General features: G+C 49.2%; 2 protein-coding genes across 3 annotated transcripts; one reads left to right on the top strand and one right to left on the bottom strand.

Annotated features, from left to right (window-relative positions):
* Positions 1 to 239: 239 nt before the first annotated feature.
* On the bottom strand, positions 240 to 1,860 carry LOC122623830 (S-phase kinase-associated protein 1). Its single transcript, XM_043803177.1, has 2 exons — positions 1,708 to 1,860; positions 240 to 1,053 (listed from the first exon to the last, which is right to left on the bottom strand). Exon 2 carries the CDS (start codon positions 1,027 to 1,029, stop codon positions 541 to 543), a length of 489 nt encoding a protein of 162 aa, XP_043659112.1. The 5' UTR covers positions 1,030 to 1,053; positions 1,708 to 1,860; the 3' UTR covers positions 240 to 540.
* A 359-nt stretch (positions 1,861 to 2,219) lies between these two features.
* On the top strand, positions 2,220 to 10,074 carry LOC122623077 (histone-lysine N-methyltransferase Suv4-20). Of its 2 annotated transcripts, XM_043802001.1 has the most exons (4): positions 2,220 to 2,861; positions 4,227 to 4,953; positions 5,104 to 6,742; positions 6,798 to 7,146. In XM_043802001.1, exons 2-4 carry the CDS (start codon positions 4,240 to 4,242, stop codon positions 7,007 to 7,009), a joined length of 2,565 nt encoding a protein of 854 aa, XP_043657936.1. In that variant the 5' UTR covers positions 2,220 to 2,861; positions 4,227 to 4,239; the 3' UTR covers positions 7,010 to 7,146. The 2 variants fall into 2 exon arrangements, with proteins under 2 accessions (XP_043657936.1, XP_043657935.1); XM_043802000.1 differs by having other exon boundaries at positions 2,221 to 2,861; positions 5,104 to 10,074.
* The last annotated feature ends 103 nt before the right edge of the window (positions 10,075 to 10,177 follow it).

Genomic DNA, 10,177 nt, shown 5'->3' with positions numbered 1-10,177 from the left:
AGTTGTACGAAATGGGAGCTACAGTACTACTTGTTATTGGCTGACAGCATGAAGTTGCGAATGTAGTTTCCATACATATGATAATCCAAGATACATATATACTTCCGGTTCCGTGAATTAATCAAACGCATGCAAACGTCGCTTATCACAAAACAAAATGGGCACTCCACAATCTGAGAAGTCAATGGATCCTAACTCGCTAAGCAGAATTCGGGGAAGCCCGTAGATTGTGCTGTGTCTTGTGTTTGGGTAGTTATATTTATTAAGGTGAAATCAAATGTTACGCATATAGGTTAAATAGAGTTTTACATTCTCGCATATATATGTATGAGATATATGTACGACAAGAGATTAACCCCGCGAATCACATCAGCAGCAGATCACTTATACACAATTTCAAATGAGGCTCTGCTAAGGTTAAGAATAAAAAAAATTTAAATGAATGTAGCAACTAAGTAAAGCTCGAATGCGGCAAGTCATCTCCTTTCCCGCATCCGCCAGCTGTTTCAACTTAATGTTGGTCCCGTGAAAGGCCGCGCCTTACTTCTCCTCGCACCACTCGTTCTCCTTGCGCACCTGCTCCTCCTCGGCGGGCGTAAAGTCCTTCTTTATGTTGAAGGTCTTGCGGATCTCCTCGGGAGTCTTGCCCTTGATCATGTTGGCCACCGTCTTGCAGGTGAGCTCCAGGAGGCCTTTGATGTCCAGATAGTTGGCGGCCAGGATAAGCTCAAACAAGGTGCCCTGATCCACTTTCAGGAAGTCCGCATCCCACGAGATAATGTCGTCTGTGCGCTTCTCCTTGCTCTCATCGTCCTCCGTTGGCTGGGGATCGTCCTTGTGGTAGTGGGCCCAGGTAAGCACCTTGCGAAGGATCGTCGAGTTCACATTGGGCAGCGGCACAATGGCATTCTCATCGTCCTCCATGCCGCAGTCCTCCAGCATCGTCTTGATGGTGCCGGAGCACTTGGCGATCTGGATGTCCGTATCGAAGATCTCCTCATCCGAAGATTGCAACTTGATGCTGGGCATTTTGGGCTCGTTTGGTTTGCTTTCCTGAAGTTAGGTTCAGTACAAAACATTAGGATCAGGTTGAAAAATGTGTGGCAGTGCAATCAGTGTGTTTTTTTGCAGTGTGGATCCAAAGTAACAAAATGTTGAGAGATGATGGGCAAACATGCATTTTCATATCAATTTACCAAATATTGGTATAACCACTTTAACAGATAAGCGTGTGGATAAACTGAATATAAACAACTGGGATGCAAAACAATGGTAATAATAGTTGGTGAAGTATTCACATATCCCTGAATCCCCGAACGATCGCTCTTAAAAATGTGAGCTGATAAAAATGGGATGATACGGGATGGCTGATAGAAATGCTTGGAAAACGTAATACTTGCGATGACTATTCATCGCCGACTTTAATAAAATCAGTCCTACTTTCGTACGATGATAACTGGCAATTGAACAAAGGCTACGATTCTTGAGTGATGATTCATCGTAGAAATGGTGATGAATGGTAGTGCAGGGATAATATAGAATCGAAATGAAAAACGGCACTTTCCAGAAATGCGCACCCACACATAGACACACTCGCACACAAGCCGATTCTCACACACATGCATGCGTGCGTATGTTCGTTTTTCGTGTTGTTTCGAAAGCGTTCTTGCGTGCTATTTGTAGATTTTCATTTGTTTTCCGACTTACCTTAGGGTGATGCCTTAAATGTGCTGCAACTATTTCCACAGATGCTCCAATTGGGGATATAAATCGACACACCAAATTGACAATTCTCAAGTAAAAAACGCACGGCTAGAGTGACCAGATGGCGCGACTCCGAAAACACCTTTCGTCGTTTTTATCGCAGACACGAACCACATTCACGCACATTAAAAAAAAACTGGCGAGAGCAAAGACAAATTGCAGCCCTGGTAATGATCTTGGCGCCGAAATAGGATACACTTGCTTTGAACTTGAATTTCAACGCGCATTGATACGATTGACATATGCTCCTGCAGACGACGCAACTATGCTGCACATTGGGACACTGTGAACACATTAACACTGAATCCCACCGTTAACGGAAATTAATTTCTCTGCAGACGACTTACACTCTACACCTGCGAATGGGTGAACGTCTCCACTAACTGCGCTGGTAATCGTAATCGTAGCAATCGATGACATGACATTCATCGATACTTACGATGTATCGTCAGTGGCTGAAGCATCAATGTCTTTTTACATCACTAATCCGAGTATCGCGGAAAAAAAGCAGCCGCATTTTGTAAATTAAGTCCGAATTAGAACCGATACAAGTCCTGATTTATTCGGCAAAGGGAGCGGCGGTAGCAAATAGCAACATTTGATGCAAAGAACGCAAAAGAGAAAGAAGTGAAAAAAGCATACATACATACGCACGTACACACGTCTCGCTCGTCGAAGGAATATATGTATACGGCTGGGTGTTCGTGCGCTTGTGTGTGCTACAGCAGCTTCTAGGCGTGAAAGAGCGAGGGATACATTCCCTTCCCATACTCGCGACTTTTGGAGCGTCTCGCGAGCGAGCGAGAGAGAGCAAGAGCCATGGACGGCGTTTGGATGTTTTTGGGGAACAAAGGCGTCAAGAGCTAAAATGATTTGGCACTGCAAGCGCGATTTATTTTGGATACGCAGCCAAAGCCAAGCCATCCAAAACGGATTCCAGCTCCGATCCAGTGTGTCTCCGTGTGTATGTGTGAGTCTCGACGAAAAGCCGTGGAAAAAGAGGGACACACTCACGCACACCGAAGCAGCAGACAAAGCATCGTTCTGCGAGTTCGAGCGAGAGGCACAATAGCGCCTTAGTGAATAATTCATTTAAGGTAAATGCAAACAACAAATCGAAAAAGTGCAAAAAAAAAAAACGGAACAGCATGAAGTGCATAAACACTGCAGACTGTGCGCGTATGTGTGTGTGTGTGTGTAAGTGTGTAACAGGCGCCGCCATTTTTCGTTCCCATGCAACCAGCGTCTAGGGTTGGCAAACCGCTTCAAAATGCTGCTAACAAAAAAAAAACTTGGCAAACCCATCTGCAAAGCTACATCCTCAGTGAATTTTATTGTAAACACCCGTTTTTCGGTTCCCCCTCACACAAGTGTACCTAATTTGCAAGCCTTTGCGCACTTGGCAACCCTTCATCTCCCATTCTCACTGCGCATATGCCTCCCTCTCGCTCGCACCTGCGTTCGTGTGGCTATGCGTGTGTATGCGTTTGTAAACAGCTGAGAGAGCAATTTGCAAGCGACATTCATTTCCATTCAGAACAAATCGACCAACAACAAATATTCGATTCCAGCCATGTTACCCAGCACCACCCACATGTGTTTATGTTAGTTTATGCCCAGAAAAAGATTTTCAGTTGTTGCACAGCTTCAAGGAAATGAAAGATTTGCAATTACTCTTTGCTGCGCATGCAAATCGATAAGGCATTTTTTGTTGTGTTCGCGTTTTGCACACCAACATACGCGTACCCATCCATGTTAAAAATTTTCGACAGTAAGTGTGTGTACTCCAGGATTACCGAAGTGCCTTTGTTTTTTTTTTTGTGGATCGATACTTTTTTTTTACATGTGCTTTCAAGTTAATTGATTTTTGTTGAACGTGTGTGTGTGCATTGGCTGAAAGGGCTCGGAATAGGTGCGAGCGAGAGGGATAGCTGTCGACGACATCAGTTACATGCCCCCTCTCCCTTTCTCTCTCTCTCTGTCTGTTTCGAACGCGAAGCCGTATGAATAAAAATTATATTAGGGCCGTTTTCAGCAGAGCGAGTTAGGCGAATATATTGCCAAAATGCTCTCATGCCAGAACAGATGTTTCGCGGATTAAAGTTTATTGCAAGCCAACAGCCATCCAAAAGTGAGTGAGAGAGTGCGTGTGTATGTGTGCATGGTGCAGGACGTTTGCTTTTGTCCTAGTCTAGTCCTGGAGAGTATATGACCATCTCGCTCTTTACCATGTCGCAGAGAACAGCGGCGTTGCCAGATGTACTTAAACCGCTTGTGCGGTTCTCAGTGACTGAAATTCCAAAACAGCTGATAATTGCCGGGTTGATTGGTTTTCAAAGCACGGCACGGATCTAGATCGTATTAGCTGAAACGTTTGGAGTAAAGTGAATGAAAAAGCGCACATATCGTATTGAATCGTATTGAATGTACTTGTAATGCCTTTGGGTTCGTTATCCTTGCAGACTGTCCTGCAGAATGGTCGTCGGCTCGAACCACACGCGGCGCGGTGAAACTGGCAGCAGATTTACAAACAGCAGCAGCTCCAGCAGCTCAAACGGTGGCTCCACCGCTTCGGCCAGCAGCACCACCAGCGCAACGTCTTCACTAGCCACCAATTCCTCGTCGACATCGACGGCTGCGGCTCTGTTGTCGTCCATGTCCCACAAGAGCCATGGCCCTCCGCCATCCGCACCCCCATCTGCGCACCACCAGACCAGCCAGCAGCACCACCAGGTGGCCCACAACCAGCCACATGCCACCCATTACCAGCAGGCAAACCAGCATCCTAGCCACCATCACCAGTCCCATCAGTCCTCGAACGGCAGTGGCGGAGGATCTGCAGGATCGGGATCGGGATCTGGATCGGTGGTCAGTGGACTCAACGGCTGCAACGGCAGCGCCGTCAGCCGACTGTCGCAATCCACTGGCATGTCGCCGCGTGAACTCTCCGAGAACGATGACCTGGCCACATCGCTGATCCTCGATCCGCATCTCGGTTTCCAGACCCACAAGATGAACATACGCTTCCGGCCGCTGAAGGTGGACACGCAGCAACTGAAGGCCATCGTGGATGACTTCATCCACACGCAGAACTACGACATAGCCATCCAGCGCATCTACGAGGGGCCGTGGATACCTCGTCATCTCAAGAACAAGAACAAGATTGCCACCAAGCGGCTCCACGATCATGTAAGTCGATGTTTCCTGTCCAAAAAATCCGTTTCCTTGACAGTAGTAGTTTACATGTATTTTGAATACCGATACACATATACTCGCCTTTGTGTTGCATATTAATTATTCATATTAATCGAGATCCCCATCTCCCTCAATGCCTTCCAGATCGTCCGGTACCTGCGCGTTTTTGACAAGGACAGCGGCTTTGCAATCGAGGCCTGCTACAGATACTCACTGGAGGAGCAACGTGGCGCCAAGATTAGCTCGACGAAGCGTTGGTCGAAGAACGACAAGATCGAATGCCTGGTGGGCTGCATCGCCGAGCTGACGGAGGCGGAGGAGGCCGCTCTGCTGCACTCTGGCAAAAATGACTTCTCAGTGATGTATAGTTGTCGCAAGAACTGTGCCCAATTGTGGCTGGGACCGGCTGCCTATATCAACCACGATTGTCGCGCCAACTGCAAGTTTTTGGCAACCGGCAGGGACACAGCGTGTGTGAAGGTCCTGCGCGACATTGAGGTGGGGGAGGAGATAACCTGCTTCTATGGCGAGGACTTCTTTGGGGACTCGAATCGCTACTGTGAGTGTGAAACGTGCGAGCGCCGTGGAACGGGAGCCTTTGCCGGAAAGGATGATGGCCTGATGCTGGGTCTGAGCATGGGACTCGGTTTGGCCAGCAGTGGACCTGGGAATAATGGTGGCTATCGTCTGAGGGAGACAGACAATCGGATTAATCGCATCAAGAGCCGAGCCAACTCCACGAACAGCACCTCGAACAGCAACAGTAATACAAATGATTCCACTGGCCCCAGCGAGAGTAGCAGCACAAATGGATTGGTGGTTTCTGGAGGAGCAGCTGGAGCAGGCGGAGGAGGAGGCACTGGAGCAGCAATGCCGCTACCATCGCAACAATCAACTGCCGGCAAGGAGGCCACAGCCGCCGTCTCTTTGCTCGAAAAGAAACTTCCCAATGTTGTGGTTTCACCGCTGACCATGAAGGAGCTGCGCCAAAAGGGAATGACTAAGTACGATGCCGAGATGATCATGGCCAACGCAGCCTACCAGCAGCAGCATCATCATCAGCATCATTTCCATCACCATCATCATCATCATCACCATCACCACAATCATGGCCAGCACGCAAGTACCGGAGCCGAGGCTACAGCGGCCGTACAGCAAATGGCGGCCATGCAGAAGCCAGGAGTCGGTGGAACAGGAGCTGCAGGAAATGCTGGAGCAACGACAGTGAGCAGCGTAGCCGCCGGAGCGGGCTCCGAGGCTAATGGTGGTCGTTCCACCAGTCTGCGCAAATCTATGCGTGTTAATAGCACCAGCAGCAGCATTTCCACCGCATCCGCGGACGAGGTGATCGCCCCAGTGGTCGTGGCGAGCATTCCGCTGCCCACCAAGGCGCCGGTGGTTCTTGTGCCCCGTTGCAAGCCCGCTCAGATGGCCATTGCCGCGCTGCACCAGAGGCAGCAGCGTCAACTCAGACGTAGCGAACGCCAGAAGGAAAAGTTGACGGACGGCGAGAGCAGCGACACCAGCAGCGAGCAACAAAAGAGAGAGCAGAAGCAGCAGGATCAGCAACATCAGCCACTGCCGCAGAAAACGTTCATCCTGGCGGAGGAACCACAAGCGGAGAAGCCGGAGGAGAAGCAGCAGGAGCAGCAGAAGCGTGTGACGCGAAATAGTGCGGGAAGAGTAGGATTGGTAGCCAGATTAGCCACTGCCCATAACAATAACATTGCAACCACAACAAATAGCAGCAGCAGCAGCAACAAAGCAACAACGATTACAAATTGTAATAATCATAATAGTAATAATAGCAGTAGAATTAATCATAATTCTAATCTTAGCGGTAGACTTAGTGTTAAATCGAGGAAGCCAGCACCAAGTGAGGCCTCGTCCATACCCTCATCCACATCATCTGAAAATCAGCAGCAGCAGGCAACGCGCCGCAGTTGCAGCCCGACTCCCGCCTACAAGAAGAACCTTTTGGCCAGCTTCGACCCCAATCCTCCTGCCACCCATAATACCCAAGCCACCCAAGGAATCAAGGAGCAGCTGAAGGACGAATCAGTTACTTACTCACCGGTCAAGCAGAAACGCAGCAGAAGGGCAGCTGCTTTGGCGGCAGCGCAAAGTATCCACTGCGAAGCGTTGGGCGGATTCCCCACCGGATCCACTGGAGGCCAGCGCAAGAGGGCCCAGACCGGCGAACCTGCCACCTCGTGCTCCTCCACGACCATCAGCAATGTTGAACCCCTACTGAAGACTCCAGAGCGCCGGCTGAAACTGACGTTGCGCATGAAACGTTCACCAATCCTAGACGAAGTAATTGAGCTCGGAACGAGTCTAAGCAACGGAGGGGCTGGCCGAGGTGCAGCGGGCTCCCATCGGGAAGGGGCAACTGGGGATGGATCTGCTCGAGGTGCGCTAAATCTAACCGGCAGCAGCTCAAATGGTATTGAATACGAGATACTGCGCATGGAGGGCATTTCAGAGCATGGGAACGATGACGACGACGAGGAGGAGGAGCAGGAGGAAGAAGAGGATGAGGAGCCAGCTGCCGAGGAAGAGGAGGAGCCGCCGCCGAAGGAGGAGCTGCAGCTGGTCACCAAGAAGCAGAGAAAAAAGCAGCGCAGCCGGAGCAGAAGCAGCCAACGCAGATCGCCAGCGCCAAGCAGTGTATATGGCACACCGCAGAAGAAGCGCCTCCGCTTGATCTTCGGCAACGAGTCCCACACCATAGACATTCCACCAGCAGCAGCAGAGGGATCGGGCAGCGGATCGGGCTTGGATGACCTGAACAGCAGTGGGGGCGGTGGCGACGAGTCCTTCAATGCCTCCTATGCCAGCAGCACTAGTTTGACGGTCAATACATCCTCGAGCAGTACCAGCTCATCCGGCGGAGTGGGCGGAGCTACCTCCACCTCTGCAGAGGCTGTGGACTCCTCCACGGTGGGCCCGCCCCTTGCTGCCCAATCGCCCTCATCGACGACCAGCAGCTCCTTTCAATCGGCCTGCACATCAACCACCAACACCAACAGCAACAGCTACTTTCCCAATAGCAAGCAGCGAGCGGCTGGCGAGGATTCCTATGCGATGCACTACTACCAGCTGGGCAAGTTTGCTGGAACCCCAAGTCCGGGACAGGGTCAGGCCATTGTGAGCAGCAGCAGTGGTTCATCAGGTGGAGGAGGAGGAGGAGGAGGAGGATCAGGATCAGGATCATCTGGTGCTGGAGCTAGCGCTGGTTTCCTGAGCATGCCCAAGCACACATTCGGCACCTGTGCCCTCCTGGCCCCCACCAGTTTCGCCTGCCTGCAAAATCAGCCGCAGATTAGCCAGCAGAAGACCAGTAGCGGCGGAGGAGTGGGAGCGGGAGTGGGAGTGGTGCCCACTTCCACTTCAACAGGCGCGGTCACATCTCACCATCATAATAACAACCATCACGGCCAGAAATAACCAACGACTGATCTCCAAGCAAATTGACTAAGCACAGCTGCCATTGCCAAGAGAAGAAGGGGAGGAGCGCGCAGGGGGAGAGTCCGGGACAAGGACATGGTGGAGCACCAGGTGCAGAGAAGCAGGAGTAGCAGGAATAGCAACGGATGGAGACTGATGGAGATTGCTGCGCTGCTGGCGTCGTTGCCTTTGCTGCTGCTGAATCCATGCACCTTATAGAAACTGAAACCGAAACCGTAGGCTTAGATCTTAGTCCAAGTAGAGATGATCCTTGATATACCTATACCCTTGGGTTTTCACATTCAGGAAGCAAACCAAAACAGGCTGACCAATTTGTTAATGCGAATCCGGATATATACCAGATTGTAACTTGTTTTACTTTTGCTTTCTTTTCTATTTCTCTCTTTCTCTTTGTGATTACTCCCCATTTCTCCCAACCCTTTTACTTTGTGTTCGCGTTGCATGTCGCGCGTGTGTGTGTGGTGTGCTTTTATTTTGCAGGTGGCAGTGGCAGTGGCAGTCTAAAGCGTAGAAGTAGGAAAAGGTCGGAGGAGAGTGCAGCGTGTTGCAGCAAGCACGACAGCACCAGCAGCAGCAGGAGCAACAGGAGCAGCGGCAACATCGGCAGTAGCACCAGCAACGGCAGCACCACCAGCAATTTGATAGTTAAAAGGCTAAGAATAGAGTTAAATCGCATACAAATCATGTACAGTTGAGAACTAACGACGAGCAGGATGAGCAGGAGCCCAGGAGCCGTTGAGAGTAAAGATGGGAAGATGGGATTAGGAGCACATTCTGAATGCAATGCACACAGACACTCTTCGACGCAATTAGCAGCGGTTTTAGACGCCTTACAGCCCTCACAGCTCAGCCGAACCCAATCCAACTTAACTTTACACATAGAGGATACTTTAGGACTTCCACAATAGCCAACAAGCAAACAATAGTGCCGCAGCAGCAGCAGCAGCAGCAGCAGCAGTAGCAGCAACCAGAACAGCAATATTTAAACAATTAAACAATATACGCATGCACATGGTGTATATACGAACAAGACAAACCTAATGTTAATTGCAAACCGAGTTAGTTGATGAGGAGAGGAGCGCAGCTAGCAGAGCGTACATTTTCACATATAACAATGTATATAAACCAAAAAGCGGGAATTAATTATAACACCAGCGAAACGATTAAACAGAACATTCAAATAAACTGCTAATACAACTCGATACAAGTGGTGGTTCAAGTGGTTCGACGACAGATCTATGCATTCTGGTTTGAATGCATCGCCGCATCGGCTATGCCCATTCACATGAATCTAAACCAACAACTCGCACTCCCTGCCCTTCGTTCAATTGCCAGCTTTTGTTTTGTTCTCTGTGAAGTTTAGTTTTTAAAACCCGACAGACAGAAAACTACAACTAAACCATCACAGCCACACACACACGAAGTAAATTTGATGATTTTTTAACGACATGATTATTTTTTGTTTACCGATAAGTTTAGTTTCTAGCATATACAATTAAACATTAATCATACTTGATATATATTATATACTTTATTCATATCTGTAACTAATGTGTATTATTTTCTAAGCCACCAATAATTTACAGCTGCCGCGGCCGCAAAACATTCATAATAAACTAAAGAAGAACATTTAGTTTTTACAAACGCCAGCTTTTTCTTTCCATCGACTGATTTACTAATTTTGATTTGTTTTTCCGAAACAACTTCATAACTAATGGGCTCCCCCCAGTTTCCCAAACTCGCAATA

The sequence above is a fragment of the Drosophila teissieri genome, chromosome X (genome assembly GCF_016746235.2).
Source record: "Drosophila teissieri strain GT53w chromosome X, Prin_Dtei_1.1, whole genome shotgun sequence".
Lineage (NCBI taxonomy): Eukaryota > Metazoa > Arthropoda > Insecta > Diptera > Drosophilidae > Drosophila > Drosophila teissieri.
This window is presented reverse-complemented; position numbering and strand designations above follow the sequence as displayed.